This window comes from Ahaetulla prasina, chromosome 10 (assembly GCF_028640845.1).
Source record: "Ahaetulla prasina isolate Xishuangbanna chromosome 10, ASM2864084v1, whole genome shotgun sequence".
NCBI lineage: Eukaryota > Metazoa > Chordata > Lepidosauria > Squamata > Colubridae > Ahaetulla > Ahaetulla prasina.
In genome coordinates this window covers 24,079,730-24,092,300 of record NC_080548.1, presented here as the reverse complement: position 1 = coordinate 24,092,300, position 12,571 = coordinate 24,079,730, and the positions used below count along the sequence as shown (strand labels likewise).

General features: G+C 42.5%; 1 protein-coding gene across 1 annotated transcript in view; it reads left to right on the top strand.

Annotated features, from left to right (window-relative positions):
* GRAMD1A (GRAM domain containing 1A) overlaps positions 1 to 12,571 on the top strand; it is a 68,044-nt gene that overhangs the window by 10,326 nt on the left and 45,147 nt on the right. Inside the window, exon 4 of the mRNA XM_058195731.1 lies at positions 9,878 to 9,962. Coding sequence (XP_058051714.1) covers positions 9,878 to 9,962 — 85 coding nt within the window. The remainder of the gene's footprint in view (positions 1 to 9,877; positions 9,963 to 12,571) is intronic.

Below are 12,571 nucleotides of genomic sequence, written 5' to 3'. Positions count from 1 at the left end.
AGCTTCACACCTAACATCGCCTGGTTTCTATATCAGCACTTTCACCACTACATCAAGCTGGCTGTTTAATATTGTTTTTATATCAGAGGGTTAAGAGTAACAGCTGTTAGAAGCATAAATTATTTCCTTACAAGCAGAAGGATGAGAATTAACTGAAGAGATATATTGCTTTGCAATATCCCCAAAGCCATTTAAGATTTCTAACTTAAAAGAGACGCGATGGCTCAATGGCATAGACGCTGAGCTTGTTGATCGAAAGGTTGGCAGTTCAGCAGTTCGAATCCCTTGTGCCGCGTAACGGAGTGAGCTCCCGTTACTTGTCCCAGATTCTGCCAACCTAGCAGTTCGAAAGCACATAAAAAATGCAAGTAGAAAAATAGGGACCACCTTTGATGGGAAGGTAACAGTGTTCCGTGCGCCTTTGGTGTTGAGTCATGCCGGCCACATGACCACGGAGATGTCTTCGAACAGCACTGGCTCTTCGGCTTTGAAACAGAGATGAGCACCACCCCCTAGAGTCGGGAACAATTAGCACGTATGTGCAAGGGGAACCTTTACCTTTACCTTTCAACTTAAAAGATCTTACTAAGGGGGCCCTATAAATACTGTGATCATATGCCCTTTATTATAAAGGGCAGTCCTTTATTTCAAGAAGCTATTTGTATTGTATCCATTGATTGTTGATTTTATCTGGCTGTGCACCGCCCATAGTCCTTCAGGAGAAGGGTGGTATAAAAATAAAATAATAATAATAATAATAATAATAATAATAATAATAATAATAATAATAATAATAATAATAATAATAATAATAATAATAATAATAATGGGCAGTCCTTTATTTCAAGAAGCTGACCTTTAGATTTCTTTAATTATTCATTTTCTGGGTTTTGCTCTTGATTTTTTGGGGGGATAAAGAAAAATTATGAACCTTTTAAAAAAATCGTTATGAACCTCTCTCAGATTCACCTCACTTTCAGGTTTGACCTTTAATATTTTTCCAAGAAAATATAGTCGCTTTATCTGTAGAGTTTGGTAGAATTCACTTTACTTGAATCACTGGATGGAGTTAGTTTCCTTTGCATGTTTACCCAGAAACTGGATTCATTGCTGCTTATCGCAGTTGCCTGAAAGAAATACAACTCTGCATTTCAAGGGACGTTTTCTTCCCTTTGCAAGATAAGGCAGGGGAAAAAAAAAGAAAGAATTTGTTTCCCCACTAAGATTTAGTGGAAATCCTAGGTGAATTGTTTGGCAATGCTGCCAATCCCCCAGCTTTTCTTTTAAGTTGACTTCAGTACTTCTGACATTTGTTGAAACCCCGAAGTGCAAAAGGAGGTTTAGAAATTACTGCTTCTGCTGGTGATGACTTTATAAAGTTATCTTTGTGTTCAGTTTAGAACTGAAGCAGACCGTGGTAAATTGCATTTGGGATTGGAAGACTAGCTCAGAAGAACCGTTGCTCTGTGCCACTGGATGGATGTCCTGCCATTTGTAGCTTGGGTTTTGTTTGCGAAGTCAGTACTTAGGTATTTATTTTGGAAATTCGTCCTGGCGCCTGGTCAAATGATCTCCAATGGCAGCTTTCGGATTGTTTATATTAAATGACGAGAAGATGTTGCCTGATGGAGTTGGGTTTTTTTTAAGAAAACGACGCAGTCAAAAAGAATATTTAAATAAAACTAATCGGATTGAGCTGAAGGGGTTGGGGGAGAAGCACCAAGAGATTGTCCAGCGACTGTTTTGCAGTCATGATGGTGACAAAATAGCAATTTTTTTTCAAAACAAGTTTTTTTAATGTTTATATTACTTATACATATCAATATGTGAATAGAATGATAGCTGGGTATCATACATTTTGATACAAATATACATAATATTATTACACATGGTTATTACATTTCATTTTCATTGTTTCATATTGTTTAAACGTATCTAATACTACTGCCCTTCAGTTTCTAAACCTCCCTCCTATTATTACATATATCTTGTTATATTGATATATATTTACATATACTATTATTCCCCTCTTATTTCTATTTTAACTTTTTTTTCATGTCACCATAGTATTAAAGGGTGTTTGTTTTCTATCTTCCATCTTTCACCTACTTTATTATTCATATTTCCCTTATTTAGCTCTTCACATCTATTTATATTAAAGTTCCAGAAATTTTGTGACCAATCATTTCACTGACAAATCTTCGTAGGTCTATAAAGCAAAGGAACACTGAAAAAAAGATTACAGGTAGTCCTCGACTTACGCTGGTTCATTTAGTGACTGTTCAAAATTACAACGGCATTGAAAAAAGTGACTTAGGACCGTTTTTCACACTTATGACCGTTGTAGCATCCCCAAATGAAACAAATGAAATGTTAAAAAGTTACAATGTTTATGTAGTTACTTTTCAAGCATGTCTAAATTATATTAAAGTAATCAAAATAGAATAGAATAGAATAGAATAGAATTTTATTGGCCAAGTGTGATTGGACACACAAGGAATTTGTCTTGGTGCATATGCTCTCAGTGTACATAAAAGAAAAGATACGTTCATCAAGGTATAACATTTACAACACAATTGATGATCAATATATCAATATAAATCATAAGGATTGCCAGCAACAAGTTATAGTCATACAGTCATAAGTGGAAAGAGATTGGTGATGGGAACTATGAAACGATTAATAGTAGTGCAGATTCAGTAAATAGTCTGACAGTGTTGAGGAAATTATTTGTTTAGCAGAGTGATGGCCTTCGGGAAAAAACTGTTCTTGTGTCTAGTTGTTCTGGTGTGCAGGGCTCTATAGCGTCGTTTTGAGGGTAGGAGTTGAAACAGTTTATGTCCTGGATGCGAGGGATCTGCAAATATTTTCACGGCCCTCTTCTTGATTCGTGCAGTATACAGGTCCTCAATGGAAGGCAGGTTGGTAGCAATTATTTTTTCTGCAGTTCTAATTATCCTCTGAAGTCTGTGTTTTTCTTGTTGGGTTGCAGAACCGAACCAGACAGTTATAGAGGTGCAAATGACAGACTCAATAATTCCTCTGTAGATGGTAAATATCTTTACCATCCCCGAGGCCTGTGAGTACCCCCTAATGTTTAGAAATTAAAAGTTGAAAAATTGGATGGTTGCAAGGTCCCGCGGTCATGTGATCCATTTTTGTGACCTTCTGACAAGCCAAGTCAACGGGAAAGCCAGATTCACTTAACAACCGTGTTACTAATTTAACAACTGCAGTGATTCACTTAACAACTGTGGCAGGAAAGTTCGTAAAATGGGGCAAAACTCATTTAACAAAAGTGTCGCTTAGCAACGGAAATTTGGGGCTCGATTATGATCGTAAGTTGAGGACTATCTATATAAGCACAGTCATGGTTTCATTTACTGACGGTTTTGCTTAAGGACTTACTTGCCAGTCCCAATTGTGGTCACTAACTAAGGACTCCCTTGTACACATAAAATAGCCATTGGATATTCTGGATTCGCTTGTTCACTTAATGGCCATCTGATTCACTTCACAACTGCCATGACTCACTTTATGTCCATGGTTGTAAAATCAAGACCAGCCATGTGGTGCTTCAAGTTCAACTTAACACTGCAATAACTGATGACTAGAATTCTAGGCTCGTTGTAACTGCAGCTCGAGAACTATCTGTAATATTTATATTGATAGGTTATGTCGTCTTTATAACCTCCTTTTCAGCAGTGTAAGAAAACATTGGTTGTGTTATCTGTATAACAAATGTGGGAAGGGGGCACAGGGGGAGAGGATCAGTGGTGGGTTTCACTTATGTTTGCTACCGGTTTGCTCGCACGCATGCCACTTCTGCGCATGCGCAAGCGTATTTGATAACATCCGGGTGGGTGGAGGACTCTTCTTGTGAAATATCTCTGGACTCTCTCGATTGTATTAATCTCCAATATGCAGTGCGGGTTCCAGACAGATGAGCTGTATTCAAGAATTGGTCTAGCAAATGTTTTGTAAGCTCTGGTTCAGGGGTCTCCAACCTTGGCAATTTTAAGACTTGTGGACTTCAACTTCCAGAGGAATTCTGGGAGTTGAAGTCTACAAGTCTTAAGGTTGCCAAGGTTGGAGACCCCTGCTCTGGTTAGTAGTACAATATTACCAGAGAAGAAGCTACGCAAGATTAGGTGAACAACTCTTAGTGCCTTGTGGTCCCTTCCGACTTCACCATTCTATGATTCTGTTCTAATTATTATTATTATTTTGCGATCCTGGTTTGGTTCTGCACCATACTTGGCTTTAGATGTCCCAGTAGAAGGTTCTTGGAGGGCAGGTGAAAGACACAGAATACAAACAGGCAGAAGAGTAAATAAACCGTTGCTGGCTGTCCCAGGTTTGATTTGGAGCAGAGGTCAATCCTCACATCTGTCTTTGTGACCAGAGTTATAGGCAACTAAATTCCACACTGGCTGCCCAAGTTTTAGTAGTTAAGTTTTAGCAGTTTAGCATTTGTGGTCTGCTCTGCCCCCTCAATTTATGGCTTGGCGCATTGAACAGAGACAGGGGTTTCATTCAGGAATCCGGTTAAGTGGGTTGTGTGAATGCAGCCATTGGCATTCCAGGCATGTTCAGGACTCCTTTCTCATAAAAGGTAAAGGTAAAGGTTCCCCTCGCACATACGTGCTAGTCGTTCCCGACTCTAGGGGGTGGTGCTCATCTCTGTTTCAAAGCCGAAGAGCCAGCGCTGTCCGAAGACGTCTCCGTGGTCATGTGGCCGCCATGACTAAACCTCAAAGGCACACAGAACACTTGTTACCTTCCCACCAAAGGTGGTCCCTATTTTTCTACTTGCATTTTTTAAGTGCTTTCGAACTGCTAGGTTGGCAGAAACTGGAATAAGGGACGGGAGCTCACCCTCTTACACGGCAGCACTAGGGATTCGAACCGCTGAGCTGCCGACCTTTCGATCGACAAGCTCAATGTCCTAGCCCCTGAGCCATCGCGTCCCCCTTTCTCATACACCTCCACTTAATAGCAGCCTCCCTTCCTATCTCCTGGATTATTATTATTATTATTTTGAAAGACAGGACTCTCTTTGCCAAGACTTCAGATTATGCTTCTGCTGTTTTGTTTAAGCCGGGCAAAACTTCCATCTGCGGGCAGGAAATGGTTAAGTGCAGCCTGACACCCATCTCCCCACCCACCCCCTTTGTTTCCTGTAAGCAACACCCAGGCGCCCTCAGCCAATGGCCAGATAGCGTAACTGGAGCTCTACTTGGAGGGGGGTGGTGGTGTTTCCAGTTGTGCCTTTCAGGGCTCCTGGAAAAAAAAAAAACTTTCCAGCCCCCCCCTCCTTTCTCTTTTTCTGATGATCACCAGTTTCTGCCCAGTTGCCTTTCCCACCCCTCTCTGCCAACAGGATTCCCTGCCTCTGGGAAAAAAAACAACAACCCTCAATCTTCTACTACCTGCAAAGCAGCTTTCTTATATCTTCAAAGGTCCAAATTTTCCCTCCCGTCTTTTTCTTTTTCCAATCCTTCTTTGGATTCTCGCGAACTTTGCGCATTCCGGCCTGTCCCATCTTTGTTTTTCTCTCTCCCACTCTTAAAACTCCTTCCTGGGCTGAGCCTGCAGCCATCCTGCTCTCTACCTTTCTTGTGCCGCTGGCAGTCAGGCTTTTCCCAGAGTTGGTTCGCCCATCCTTCCCTTCCCCTCCCCACCAGCTGCAGCAGCACCCTCCTCTTTGTCCAAAACTATCAGGATGTGGTCTGAAACCCTTTGCCTTCTGAATCATGGCTGGTCTTGCTCGCTATGACAAAACTAGGTTTGACTTGCGTGTTGCTGGCGGCTGTTTCATCCAGACAAAGTAAGAGATACAGATCCTTCCCTTCCTCCCTCCCTCCCTATAATATATGTGGGTATACAGTATAATTTTGTATTGTTAATTTTGTATGTATTTATTTATTTTGTCATATTTATGTAGTGTATATTGGAGGTGGAGACCCTTTGGGAACTTACGCAAAGAAATGTCATTTTAATGTATGCCTATTAATGTACATTCAAGGTGACAATAAAGTTATTCTATCTATCTATCTATCTATCTATCTATCTATCTATCTATCTATCTATCTATCTATCTCTCTCTCTCTCTCTCTCTCTCTCTATCTATCTATCTATCTATCTATCTATCTATCTATCTATCCATTCAAAGTGACAATAAAGTTATTCTTTCTTTCTTTCTCTTTCTTTCTTTCTTTCTTTCTTTCTTTCTTTCTTTCTTTCTTTCTCTTTCTTTCCTTCCTTCCTTCCTTCCTTCCTTCCTTCCTTCCTTCCTTCCTTCCTTCCTTCCTTCCTTCCTTCCTTCCTTCCTAGATGCTTCTCTGTCATCTCTCTCTCTCTCTCCCCCTCCTTCTCTCCCCTCCCCACTCCTTGATAAATGTTCCTCCTTCACTTTCCCACCAATTCCACAAATGAGTAATATGTAGTTTTCCTCCCCTAGAATTGGGGGTAGTGGTGGTGTCTGTGGTATGATTACAGGGCTAATAAACAGGGAAGGAAGGAAACAATTTTATTAGATTACAAATGAAAAAACACTCTGTGAAAATGGATGAGAAAATGGTGTGGTGCAGTGGTGAAAGTGTCGAATTAAGACCAGGGAGATCCAGGTCCTAGCCCACTTCTTAGCCCTGGATGACTTTTGGCCAGGGCCAAGAACTATTGTGGGAGTGTAGTGAAGAGGCTGGATGAGGAGTGAGAAGATCCAGGTTCAAATTCTAGATTCTTGAGCCATGGAAGTTCCTTGGGGTGAGTCCCCCTACCTCAGCCCAAGAGCCACCGTGGAGTAATGGCCACAGTGGAGTAATGGAGAAGGTGCTGGACTAGGAGTAGAGAGAAACCGTGGTGGATTGCTCCCGGATCGCTTTGGTTCTATAGAACCAGTAGTAAAACCGTCAGGAGGCTCCGGCCACCTGCCACAACGTTGCGAGCGCGCATGCGTGCTCCCGTTGCGAACCGGTAGTAAAGGTAAGTGGAACCTACCCCTGGAGAGAAACATATACTAGCTCTCAGCCGCAGAAGCTCCCTGGAAAACTTTGGGCCAGTCTCTCCTTGTTAACCCTATCTACATTACTGGTCTGATGTAGGGAAAAAAATAGGACAATGCTATGTATGCACCTTTATGCTTCTAAATCAGGGGTCTCCAACCTTGGTCCTTTTAAGACTTGTGGACTTCAACTCCCAGAGTCCCTCAGCCAAGTGGCTGAGGAACTCTGGGAGCTGAAGTCCACAAGTCTTAAAGGGACCAAGGTTGGAGACCCCTGTTCTAAATGCAAGACAAGATAGAAATCTAACAAGTAACAAGGGATCGAGGCAGTTACCCAGTTCACAATCCACGCCCTTGATTTTGTTCAATGCCTCTCTTTTTCCTCTCCTTGAGATAATCATGGCAACAGATAATCAGCTGTTGAGTTCACACCACCATATAAACAGACCAAGTAAAGACATAACATTAGCGCAGTGTGTTAACTTTGGTTAATGGGTGTTTTATTTTGGTTTTGTGGATTAACCTATGTTATGAATTCGACCTGCTTGGCTCATTTGGGGTCCAGTGTATTGTATAGAATCCAGAAAATGGGTTAGTTTAGTAACCAGCCTCTGAGTGTAGTGTGAACCTAGCAAAAATAGTATAGTGCAGGAAAGAACTATTTTCAGATCTTCATTACCAAGCGCTGTGGGCAGTCTTTTTTATTATTATACCTTTTTTATTGTTGTATAATATAAGCATACAAAGGGGCCGTCACAAAGAAGAGGGAGTCAAGCTCTTCTCCAAAGCACCTGAGGGCAGGACAAGAAGCAATGGGTGGAAACTGATGAAGGAGAGAAGCAACTTAGAACTAAGGAGAAATTTCCTGACAGTTAGAACAATTAATGAATGGAACAACTTGCCTGCAGAAGCTGTGAATGCTCCAACACTGGAAATTTTTAAGAAGATGTTAGATAACCATTTGTCTGAAGTGGTGTAGGGTTTCCTGCCTGGGCAGGGGGTTGGACTAGAAGACCTCCAAGGTCCCTTCCAACTCTGTTATTATTAAAGAGAATACAAAAGAAAATAGTTGGGAAATTTGGGAAGGGAAAAGGGAAATGGATAGTGGGGGAAAGCAAGGGAAAAAGGGGAAAAACGGCATTGACATCTGATTCCTTTGGTGCAGTAGAATAAGGCATTAACATCTAACCTCAACTGTTTTACTTTTACATAATAGTATAAACTAGCCTTTCTATAACCACAAATCTATCTAATCGGTCAAACCCCAAATCAAAGTTTCAGGAAGGGCAGGATTAAAATCTTTTTAAAAGTAATAACAGACACAATCTCATTCTTTTGCAACTCTTATCTTCTTGGTGAAAAACATTGCTATCAGATCCAGCTAGCAAATTTCTTTCCTAGAACTTACCGTGTTTCTCTGATAATAAGACCTATCCTGAAAATAAGCCCTACCATGTTTTTTTTTGCCTGTGAGCCTAATATAAACCATGTTCCCCCAAATAATCCTTACTTAATAGCCTGTGCAGGGGATGTGGTAGCTCAGGGGCTAAGGTGCTGAGCTTGTCGATCGAAAGTTCAGCAGTTCGAATCCCTAGTGCTGCCATGTAACGGGGTGAGCTCCCGTTACTTGTCCCAGCTTCTGCCAACCTAGCAGTTTGAAAGCACGTAAAAAATGCAGGTAGAAAAAATAGGGACCACCTTTGGTGGGAAGGTAACAGTGTTCCATGCATCTTTGGCGTTGAGTCATGCCGGCCACATGACCATGGAGACGTCTTCGGACAGCACTGGCTCTTCGGCTTAGAAACAGAGATGAGCACTGCCCCCTAGAGTCGGGAACGACTAGCACATATGTGCGAGGGGAACCTTTACTTTAAGTGCCTGTGCAGCTGGCCGGCCTCCCATTCCATCTAGTTGCTTGTGGTGCCCTGCCCGTGAGGTGAGGCAGGTGATGGAGCTGCCCCACGCGCCCCGTACCAACTTACCTCAGGGAAGTGAGGTGAGGCAGGTATCAGGGCGTGGGTGGCCTGGCTGCAGGGACCCTGAGGTAAACTGGTGCGGGGCATGTGCAGAAGAGGGCCTCCCACATCCTCTTAAACTACATGGGGGGGGGGAAACAAGACACCCCCCCGAAAATAAGCCCTAGTTCTTATTCTGGAGCCCAAAAGAAAATAAGACCGGGTCTTATTTTTGGGGAAACTTGCTACTTCCTTTTTTTTTTTTTTTATTCAAAATGTTTTACAAAAAAAAAATCCCCCCCCTTTCCCCCAACCCCCTCCCTTTCTAATCTTGCAAACCAGTAATTGTTCACTATGCTTCTTCCGTCTGCTTATAGGAATCCACAAAAAGAAATCAATTGTTAGCAGAACTTGGACACCTTCCTCTTTTCCTGCTTTTGCAGGAGACGCGCTGGATACTGGAGATAGGAGGAATTCAATGGGACTTGACCTTTTGGGACTTTGCATAACAAAAACAAAGCCCCTAGGGGAATCTACCACTCTCCCCCCTGCTCTTTCCCCTGCTCTCTCAACCAGAGAGGGAAAATTAAGTCGGGAACAGCTGTTTGTAGCTGTTTACACCGGCTTTTACCATATCCAGTGCGGAGTGCCATAAATTAGCACCCAGCGAGAAAGGTGGCGCCAAGCGGAAGTCGGAAACTTGGTACTTCCCTATAAAGTGGTAGAAGTGGCCGTATAGATCTTCTTCTCTGCATTGGCCGTTTTGTGCAGAAAGGACCTAGTCCAGCAGATGTGACTGACTTGTGTTGTTGATTGCCAAAATCATCTGGCGTGTTTGCCAGGCTGGAAAGGCTGGTTGAGCTTGAAGGTAAGAAGACCAAATCATCCTAAGGCCTCTGTTTATATGTATTGGCAGATGCTGAGTCCCACCTACAAGCAACGCAACGAAGACTTCCGCAGGATCTTCAAAGGGCTGCCTGAAGCTGAGCGTCTCCTTGTAGGTGAGGCCACCAGAGGAGATGGTGGGTTGGGAATGGCCTGTGCTTGGATCTAAATAACAGGGTGGGTGAACTGAGCAAATAGAATCATTTACAGGAGCTTGTTGTTAGTTGCGAAGTCATGTCCGACCTATTGCAACCCCATGGACAATGTTCCTCCAGGCCTTCCTGTCCTTTACCATCCCCCAAAGTCCATTTAAGCTCACGCGGACTGCTTCAGTGACTCCATCCAGTCACCTCATTCTCTCCATCCCTTTCTTTTGTTGCCCTCAATCTTTCCCAGCATTAGGCTCTTCTCCAATGAGTCCTTCCTTCTCATTAGCTGGCCAAAGTATTTCAGTTTCATCTTCAGGATCTGGCCTTCTAAAGTGCAGTCAGGGTTGATCTCCTCTAGGACTGACCGGTTTGATCGCCTTGCAGTCCAAGGGACTCGCAGGAGTCTTCTCCAGCACCAGAGTTCAAAGGCCTCAATTCTTTGGTGCTCAGCCTTCCTTATGGTCCAACTTTCACAGCCATACATTGCAACTGGGAAAACCATAACCTTGATTATACACACTTTTGTTGGCAGGGTGATGTCTCTGCTTTTTAGTATGCTTTACAGGAGCTGGAGACTTTATAGAGGTCAGACTAGGCAATGGTATTCTGTGTGACCTCAGTGGAAGGCTAAGTTGGACTTTGAAGAAGCAGGAGGAAAAGGTATTGACCAAAGGGAGTTGGATAAGTCTCCTGAGAATACTACGGATAGCCAAGAACACAAATGGACCTTCAAACAAAGCAGATCCAGTGCTCTCACTTGAAGCACAAATGATCAGGCTTACATTATTCGACTTTGGACACATTGTGTGAAGAAGACCCAGATCTCTGGAGGAGACTCTAATGCTTGGAAAGAGGACAACCATCAGCAAAGATGTAAGGACTCAGTTCGAGTGGCGACGGCTGCATCCTTGGAAGACCTGAAAGACCTAGTTAGGGGCAGATCATCCAAGAGAAAAATCTACCTATGTGGCCGCTAAGAGTTAACACTGACTTGATGATACAATTGGTCATCACTCATCGGTGACTGCATAAAGATGGTGGAAGAAATCATTGGGGAACAATTGAGAACAACTTTGGAAAATGTGGGATATAATGAAACGGTAAGGGGGGAAAATCAGTGTTTTTCCTCTTCTTTCTTTCAGTTTGGGGCGAGATAATAATAATAATGATAATAAAAACAAGGACAAATAGGCTGAAAAACAGCTTGTAAAGGTTCCAGAAAAACCTCTTCTGCATAAAAAAAACTCAGAAGCCATTGTCTTTCAGAGTTCTTTATTAGCATGAGGAAACTGGCACACGATGAGTGAAATTCCAAAACTGAACTTCCGGATTCTTTTCCCAGTTATACAAACCCCAAGAGTCCCACCCCCCTGACCCCTTTGCTGGTCACATGGTCCCACGTTCTCCCAGTTCATTCGAACATCTTCTCGCCACTCTTCCTGCAGATGTGAACACCATCCGACCTTGACCGCTTGAAGAATGTTACCATACCCCTCAACCCCCCTTCTTCCCCTCAGGGGAAAAATGTGGCAGCGTCTGGAACCCTAAAGTCTAGTATGGTTTCCAGGTCTGACACAGCTTCTATCCCAGGGCAATAACCATATTGAATTCTACAGTATAGAATTCCAGGGGGAGGGCCTTTTCTGTGGGGGCTCCAGCCCTATGGAACGAGCTGCCTCCGGGGCCGCGTCAACTCCCTGACCTCGGGTCTTTTAAACGCGAGCTCAAGACTTTTCTATTCCACCGTGCAGGGCTAGCTTGAGGGAATTTTAACTGGGGTTTTAGGACTGTCTATTTTAGTGTTAATTTTAAATTTGGCCAGTTTATAATTAGTTTTTAATATGTTTTTAAGCTTATTTATGTACTAGTTGTTTTTATTTGGCTGTTCACCGTTCATCGTTCGGGAGAAGGGCGGTATAAAAAAATCTAATTAAATAAATAAATAGTGCGATATCGGGTTTTCAATTTCAATTATATAGAATGTTTCCGTTTTTATTTTTATAGCTATAATGTACACTGAAGACAACATTTACTTTCGTTGCACCATGTGCAATGGCAATAAAGTAAACTAACTAACCAACTAACTAGATGTCAGCAGCAAGTTCTGTGCGTAACTTCCAACCCTGGAATGCTTGCCACTTCAGAAGTTTACGATAGTCTTCAAATAGCTCAACATTCCAGAGGGTAGAACTAAAAGCAAAGGGGGAAAATTATAAGCAGGGGAAGAACTGGAGTTATCATGTTTAGACATGTTTTGCATGCCTCAGGTTTTTAAAAAGCACTGATGGTTCATAACGGTTATTGTTACAGCCATGTTCAGCCCTCCTTTTTCTTTCCTTTTCTTTTTTTGGATTGCTGTCTATCTCCAGCTATCAGTTACAAAGTCCACCGCTGCAGTTGTGTAACGTGCAAAAAACACAGCTGGTTTTAGTTTTGCCTAGGATAGTGTTTTGGTGGCATAGGTATGTTGTGTGTCGGTTTAGTTTGTAGTTCAGAGGGTGGGACATAAAACTGGGTTCCCCAATAAGTTAACCATACTATGTGAGCATAGCCAATGTACAGGTAGGCCTGAACTT